At 44.6% G+C, this 8,497-nt stretch overlaps 1 protein-coding gene across 3 annotated transcripts in view; it reads left to right on the forward strand.

The window, feature by feature from the left end:
- LOC140197525 (uncharacterized) overlaps nt 1-8,056 on the forward strand; it is a 33,213-nt gene extending 25,157 nt beyond the window's left edge. For 2 of the 3 annotated variants that reach the window (XM_072257561.1, XM_072257563.1), the window contains exon 5: nt 7,503-7,611. In XM_072257561.1, the coding sequence (XP_072113662.1) occupies nt 7,503-7,518 (16 nt within the window). In that variant the 3' untranslated portion in view covers nt 7,519-7,611. Of the gene's footprint in view, nt 1-7,502 lie in introns of all 3 variants that reach the window. The other variant, XM_072257562.1, reaches the window with a different exon arrangement.
- The last annotated feature ends 441 nt before the right edge of the window (nt 8,057-8,497 follow it).

Here is an 8,497-nt window from a genome sequence, read left to right on the forward strand (position 1 = left end):
TAAAACTCTTTCATGATTCCGCTGACTGTTTTCCTCCCCGCAAAATGTCCACTGAGGGGTATCTTGTGGGCCAGGTTAAGAATCTCATCCCCATAAATTTTTGGCACCACCCCGCATTCCTCATCTGCGGGCATGGTACTTGGTCTCCATTTCTTCCTTAGTACTCCCTCCTCCACACAATAGCCTACTGGCTCCCTTTTTAATTCTGCTTCAGAGAGAGCTGTGTCCGCTGAAACCATCAGCTCCTCGTCTCGCTCCTGTGCCTGTACAAATTCCTTCCTGGCTAATGCTAAGTCTGCCTCAGCTCCCTCACTTCCTCCTGTTCCACCACACTCCTTCTTTTCACTTTCTACCTCCCCCTGGTACAAGGCTGGTAGAAACATCTCAGCCAATTCTATAGTTACTTCGGCAGCCTTTCTGGGCATGCAGTGAGTCACTGCACAAACAGGATAAACCTGTGAGTCCATAGGCGGGGCCTCAATGCTGGCAAGCTGGCCTGTCAGTTTTACTGCTGAGAACACATTTCCACCGGCGAGGTCATTACCGAGTAAGACCTCCACGGTAGTTCGGGCCTCACCCCGATCGTGACCGGTCCAGAGACCAAGTCACTTTTTAGGTGTATCTGGTGCAAAGGTGCTGCCTCAGTCCCTTTCCCAATGCCCTTTATCACCCTGACCTCCCCATTCTGGGTCTCTGAACTAAAGTCTAACACACTCTTTAATATCGATGACTGACAAGCTCCAGTGTCTCTCCAGATCCGTACTGGAACTGGGTTTAACCCCTCCTTCACCGACACCAATCCGGCCGAGATAAACCTCTTGCACCCTTCCTGAACTTTATCAGACCTCTTCTCTCCTAGCGGTTTGCTTACCAGCTCAATACAGCCAGTCGGAACCGCCGTTTTCCCTTTTCCTGTCTCCTTCTTTGGGGCAAAGCACCTGGATGCAAAGTGTCCGACTTTCCCACAATTATAGCATACGACTCCAGGAGACTTCCTACCAGACTGCTTCCGGTCTACCTTATCCTTCTCACTAGTCCCCGGCTTACTTCCTGACTTTTCTGGCGGACTCTCCCCGCCCTCTTGACTACCCTTCTGGTAGCTTTTACTCGGGGCAAACTTCATTTTATGCGTCAACGCGTACTCATCCGCTAACTTAGCAGTTGCGGCTAAAGTGTCTGCCTATTTCTCATCTAGGTAGGGTCTCATACCTTCAGGGATACAACCTTTAAACTGCTCAATCAGGATTAGCTGTAGCAGTCTGTCATAATCCCCATCCACCCCCTTCGAGGCGCACCAACACTCACAATATGTCTGCATCTCACGGGCAAACTCTAAATACGTGTGGTCCCACTGCTTCCTCGCATTCCAGAACCTCTGCCAGTATGCCTCTGGGACCAACTCGTAAATCCTGAGTATGGCCTCTTTCACCACCTCATACCTCTGGGCATCTTCTGCGGACAAAGCCGAGTAAGCTTGTTGGGCTTTTCCTTTAAGTACACTCTGAAGCAAAACAGCCCACTTATCCCTCGGCCAGTCCTGACTTGCAGCAACTTTTTCAAAATGGAGAAAGTACTGATCAACATCGGTCTCGTCAAATGGGGGAACCAGCCTAACATCCTGGGTCACCCTGAACCCTCCACCTTGGTTCGGCATGGGCCCCTGCGCTGCCGTCATCCTTAACCTCTCCAGCTCAAATTCCCTTTCCCTCTGTTTCCCTTCTCACTCCAACTGCCTCTCTTCTCGTTGTCATTCTAACTGTTTCTCTTCGTGTTCTAGCTGTCTTACCCAGAACTCGTGCTTGAGTCTCAGTTTTTCAGGCTGCAGCTGTACTGCGTCTCCATCAGGTTTTTCAATAGATATCACCTCCAGCTCCCCTTGGGGAAACACACCTTTAGATACATAATGCTCTATGATAGCTCTGTGCATCTCTTCTCTCCTCATGGTCGACTTCCCCTTAAAAAGATTCAACTGTTTAGCCACAGCTGCCAATTCTACTTTCCTGGCATCCTCTAATGCCTCCAAGGTCGGCGCCTTTAGAAATTCCTCAATCTCCATTTCTGCTGTTTGCCTTTTCTTTCTTTCGGGAATTTTAACCCAATCAATTTACCCTGTCCCAAATTTAGCATTTAAAATCCCGGACGAGCCCCCACTTATGTTACGTACCCCATAACTGGGTTGCCAAACCAGCAGAAATGGACCACTTAGTTGGAGTCTGGATTACTGGAACTAAGAAAGTTTTATTAAAGAAATAAGTAACACAGTACTCTAAACGTAAGGATATAAATGCAATCGGTTAGCAATGATAAAACACACATGTACACAGAACTAGGATTATAGGATCAATCAAGCTCTATCCCAGTCTAGGGGTAAAATGATCAGTCTCAAGTGACACAGAGTTCAGTTCAGTTCAGTTCGTAGTAATCGCTGTTGTGCCGATGGGGGAGAGAGAGAGCGAATGATGATATTCAAATTGGATTCAACAGACCTTTGATATTCCTCGCAGTTAGCTTTCGGGCGAGCCCTTTGTAATGTCTTCTGAGGTCACCGACTGTGACCCCTCCGTTCCGGATACAATCGTTCTTCTGCGGTGAACCCGACACCCAGGCAAGGGCGGACACACACACCATGTTCCCGCCGATCGTACCTTCTCACCCTGTGCGTCTACGGTTGGTCCCGTGACCAGACCTCCACAACTCCCACCAACTTGTGGGGGCACACCGCTCTTCTAGGGTCTCGTTATCTCGTGGTGTCATAGTGTGTGTTCCTCGCCTTAGCGAACCTGTTCCTTTTATCCTCCTGCTGGAGTATCGCCTGTCCATCAAACTTCAAACAGTTCAGGTTCAAAGCAACCGGTCTAAACAATACTCGGAACTGTGTCTCTTTTCGTTAATATCTCTCGTCTCTCTCTGATTAGCATTTTGAATGTTTCCCCCATTTGTCTCTCTCTTAACTCTCTTATTGGCATCAATCTTCTGATAACTTGGTATTTTATCACAGTTGCAAAGTTTGCAGATGATATGAAGGTAGGTGGAGAGGTAGGTCAATTTGAGGAAGTAGAGAGGCTACAGAAGGACTTAGACAGATTAGGAGAATGGGCAAAGAAATGGCAAATGGAATACAGTGTCAGGAAGTGTATGGTCATGGGTTGACTGTTTTCTAAATGGAGAGAAAATACAGAAAACTGAGGTGCAAAGGGAAGAGAGTCCTTGTGCAGGATTCTCTCAAGGTTAATTTGCAGGTTGAGTCTGTGGTGAAGAAGGCAAATGCAACGTTAGCATCCATTTCAAGAGGACTAGAATATAAAAGCAAGGATGTAATGTTGAAACTTTATAAAGCCCTGGTGAGGCCTCACGGAGTATTGTGAGCAGGTTTGGGCCCCTTATCTTAGAAAGGAAGTGCTGAAACTGTAGAGGATTCAAAGGAGGTTCACAAAAATGATTCCAGGATTGAATGGCTTGTCATATGAAGAATGTTTGATGGCTCTGGGCCTTTATTCACTGGAATTCAGAAGAGTGAGCAGTGACCTAATTGAAACCTATTGAACGGTGAAAGGCCTTGATAGAGTGGATGTGGAGAGGTTGTTTCCGAATGTAGGAGAGTCTAAGACCAGAAGACATAGCCCCACAATAGTAAAGTAAAGGCATCGGTTAGTCTTGTGAGACCATGGATCTGCACCTGGAAAGCCTTCACTCTCCAGGGCACAGGCCTGGGCAAGGTTGTATGGAAGACCAGCAGTTGCCCAAGCTGCAAGTCTCCCCTCTCTACAACACCAATGTTGTCCAAGGAAAGGGCATTAGGACCCATACAGCTTGGCACCAGTGTCGTCACAGAGCAATGTGTGATTAAGTGCCTTGCTCAAGGACACAACACGCTGCCTCGGCTGGGGCTCGAACTCACGACCTTCAGATCCCTAGTCCAATGCCTTAACCACTTGGCCATGTGCTCACAATAGAGGGGAGTCCTTTTAGTACGGAGATGAGGAGGAATTTCTTTAACCAGAGAGTGGCGAATCTGTGGTATTCTCTGGAGGCCAAGTCTTTATGTATCTTTAAGGGAGAGGTTGATAGATTTTTGATTGATCAGGGAATTATGAGATACGGGGGAAGACAAGAGACTGGGGCTGGACTGAGAGGAAAATTGGATCAGCCATGATGAAATGGCAAAACAGACCCAATGGGCAAAATGGCCTAATTCTGTTCCCATATCTTTTAGTCTTATGGTAAATAAGGCTGAAAGAGTACAGAGAAAATTTACAAGGATGTTGCCTCAAGTTATCTCTGGCTAAAGAGATGAGCTATATGGAAAGATTGACTAGGTTAGGACTTTATTCCTTGGAACACAGGAAAATGAGAGGAGATTTGATAGAGATGTACAAAATTATGAGGGTATAGATAGGGTAGATACAAGCAGGCTTTTTCCACTGAGGTTGGGTGGGACAACAACTGGAGGCCAAGCATTAAGGGAGAAAGGCAAAAAATTTAAGACGAACACAAGGGGAGGCTTCTTCACTCAGAGGATTGTGAGGGTGTGGTATGAGTTGCTTGCACAAGTGCTGCCTATGAGTTTGATTTCAACTTTTAAGAGAAGTTTGGATAGGTACATAGGTAGGTGGTAGTGATATGGGGGGCTATGGTCCTGCTGCAGTTCGATGGGACTGGACAGTTTAAATCATTCAGCACTGCAGCACTGACTAGGTGGGCAAAGAGCATGTTTCTGTGCTGTTCTTTTCTATGACTCTAATTGAGCTAATCTATTATCTGCTAGCTTGCGGTCCTTCCCCTTCCCTGCATTTTTATTCTGCCTTCCGCCCCCTTCCTTGCCAGTCCAGATGAAGGGTCTCAGCCTGAGACTGTTCATTTCCCTCTTTTGATGCTGCCTGACCTGCTGAGTTCTTCCAGTATTGTGTGAGTGTTGCTCAAGATTTCCAGCATCTGCAGACCCTCTGGTGTCTCCGTCATTAGCAATGAAGTTCAAAGGCATTTGTTATCAAAGTACGTTAATGTCACTATATACTATTCTGAATTAATTTTCCTGCAAGCATTCACAGCAGAACATAGAAATACAACATATTCAATGAAATACTGCACACAAAGACTGACAAACAACCTATGCCTTTGGCAGCATCACTCAAACCCATAAAGGTCAAGGGCACTGGTGGACCCAAAGTTCAAAGTACATTTATTACCGAAGTATGTATATGAGTAGCTGGGTGGAGATACGTCTCTACCAAAGGAGGTGTAAGATGCTCCTGCCCTCTGCTAGCCTGCAGGTCACCTTTAGGCAGGGTGTAGCACCTGCTTAGCCCTCACTCAGGGTCATGCGAGACTATGGGAGCAGGTGGTGGATGGTTGTATGAGCAGCTGGTGCATATCACCAGTCCTGGTTATGTGATCATTGATGCCAGGCAGAGTATTGAAAATGACTGGGTCACCCGTCTTGTAAAGACACTGACCAGAAGAAGGCAATGGAAGACCAGTTCCGTAGAAAAATTTGCCAAGGACAATCACGGTCACGGAAAGACTAAGATTGCCCATGTCATACAAGATGGCACATACTGAACAAACAAACAAATATATTGCCTTATGCTACAAAGAGATTCATTTTCTTGTGAGCATTCACAGTAGCTGCAAAACTCAATAGAATTACAATAGATATTCACAATAGAATAAGCAAATACAATGGAGTCAATGAAAAACTACAAACAGCCAATGTGCAAAAGAAGACAAACTCTGCAAATGCAATAATAAGTAATGAAATAATGATAATGAATAAGTAAGTATGTTTGTACATAATACCGAGGGCAGGAGTTGTAGCATCCTTGAAAGTGAGTAATAGATACATTATTGTCAGGTGTACCAAGATACAGTGAAATGCTTGTGTGCTATCCAGAGAGCTCTCTCCACACACAAGTACATTGAGGTAGTACTATTAAATATAAGAGTGTAGAACATTGTGTCACAGTTACAGAGAAAGCACAGTGCAGGTGGACAGATACAGTGACAGGACCACGATGTGCTGGATTGAGAGATCATAAGATGGTCATAGAGGAGGTCAGTTCAAGAGTCTGACAACAGTGGGGCAGAAGCTGTCCCTGAGATACTGGCATGTGCTTTCAGGCTTTTGACTCTTTTGGACTGAAAGAAGGGGAGAGGAAGGAGAATAGGTGTGATGGGACTGGTCTCTGATTATGTTGGATGTTTTCCTGAGGCAGTGGGAAGTGTAGGCAGAATCCATGGAGGGAAGGCTGGTTTCTGTGATATACTGGCCCACATTCAATAAGAAACGTCCCTGTGTTGGAAATAGAGAATGTGTGAGGGGAGACAGGGTGGACAAACTATAAAGTGCTTAAAACATCCTTCTATCATCAGCAAGGGAGATGAGGCTGAGTACAGGGCAACGGTACGAAACTTTGTCACGTAGTGTGAGCAGAATTATCTGCAGCTTAATGTGAAAAAGACTAAGGAGCTGGTGGTAGACCTGAGGAGAACTAGGTCACCAGTGACCCCTGTTTCCATCCAGGGGGTCAGTGTGGACATGGTGGAGGATTACAAATACTTGGGGATACGAATTGACAATAAACTGGACTGGTCAAAGAACACTGAGGTTGTCTACAAGAAGGGTCAGAGCCGTCTCTATTTCCTGAAGAGACTGAGGTCCTCTAACATCTGCCAGACGCTGCTGAGGATGTCCTACGAGTCTGTGGTGGCCAGTGCAATAATGTTTGCTGTTGTGTGCTGGGGCAGCAGGCTGAGGGTAGCAGACACCAACAGAATCAACAAACTCATTCGTAAGGCCAGTGCTGTTGTGGGGATGGAACTGGACTCTCTGACGGTGGTGTCTGAAAAGAGGATGCTGTCCAAGTTGCATGTCATCTTGGACAATGTCTCCCATCCACTACATAATGTACTGGGTGGGCACAGGAGTACATTCAGCCAGAGACTCATTCCACCAAGATGCAACACTGAGCATCATAGGAAGTCATTCCTGCCTGTGGCCATCAAACTTTACAACTCCTCCCTTGGAGGGTCAGACACGCTGAGCCAATAGGCTGGTCCTGGACTTATTTCCTGGCTTAATTTACATATTACTATTTAATTATTTATGGTTTTATTACCATTTAATTTTTTATGGTGCAACTGTAACGAAAACCAATTTCCCCCAGGATCAATAAAGTATGACTATGACTATGACTATACTGGAACTGATCTGTAATTCTGTGAATCGGAGTGGAAATCTGGTTTATCACTGACATGTGAAATTTATTGTTTTGTGGCAGCAGTACCGTGCAATACATTAAAAATACTAAAAGTTACAATAAGAAATATATGAAAAGTAAATAAATAGGTAGTCCAAAAAGAGAGTGGACGGTGCGTCACTGTTCATGGATTCAGAAATCCGATGGCGGGGTGGAGGAATATTTCTAAAATGTCAATAAATGGGAAATGTATCTTCCTCATACAATAACTGAAACTGATTTTAATTGGTCTTATTTTATCCACAGAGATGATCCAGACTAATCCATTGTTGGAGACCGAGAACCCATTTTTCTCCCTTCACACACAGGAACTTCTCCTGCCCCAACTTCTCTGCAACTGAGTGCTTCTGCTGATCTGAGCAGCAATCATTTGTTGTATGGGGTCTGCCGTTCCCTCCAATCTGCATGGGTGTGTGGCTGCGCCGTGACTTAAGTGCTCTCGTATGTGTAGACTTTGTTGCCACACTGCTGAATTTTTCTTTTTCACGATGTTAATGTTAATATAATTTTGAAATCTATGTTAATATAAATGTGTAATTAATTTTGTTAGTAAATATAATCCATAAATTTTCTAAATAATAAATGTACCACAACCTTTACTTTGAAACATATTTACATTGTTAGTGTTTCAAGTTACAATACTGTTACAAATTGTAACAATAAACACAGAATGGAAGTCTGTATCACATTGTTAATAAACTATCAGCCTTCTGAATGTCGATATTGTCTAAGTTTAAAAGTTTATGAAATGTGAAATATTTTCTTTGTTGTACTACTCTTCAATTAATAAATAAAATTAAAAGGTATTTGATTTTTCAATTTTCATTCTAAATTTACATAGTATACATATTACAAAAATATGCAATTTTGAGGCAAGGAAGAGACTTCCTGCTCAGAGCAATGGTTGATCCACACAGCTGTATAGAGGAAACATTGGTGGTGGCTGGTCTGATGTGCAAATTCCATCCTGTTAAAGAGCTACTCTGCAATACTGATTCTCCATACCAGCATCTGCAATGAATGAGCGTGTATTCTCCTCTGATAAACATCTTCATAAATACCCAGGGACAGAAATTTGGACACGTTTATTTCACACGGGGCAGGGGTGTAGAGTAGCAAAGAGAGGGGGAGGTGAGGGAAGAGGGGCAGAGGGTGGAAGGGGTTTAAGAAGGAGTATGAGAGCTGATGGGGTGTGAGAGGAAGGATTGAGAAAAAACCTGTGGGTAGACATAGGTGTGCAC

Source organism: Mobula birostris, chromosome 5, assembly GCF_030028105.1.
Source record: "Mobula birostris isolate sMobBir1 chromosome 5, sMobBir1.hap1, whole genome shotgun sequence".
NCBI lineage: Eukaryota > Metazoa > Chordata > Chondrichthyes > Myliobatiformes > Myliobatidae > Mobula > Mobula birostris.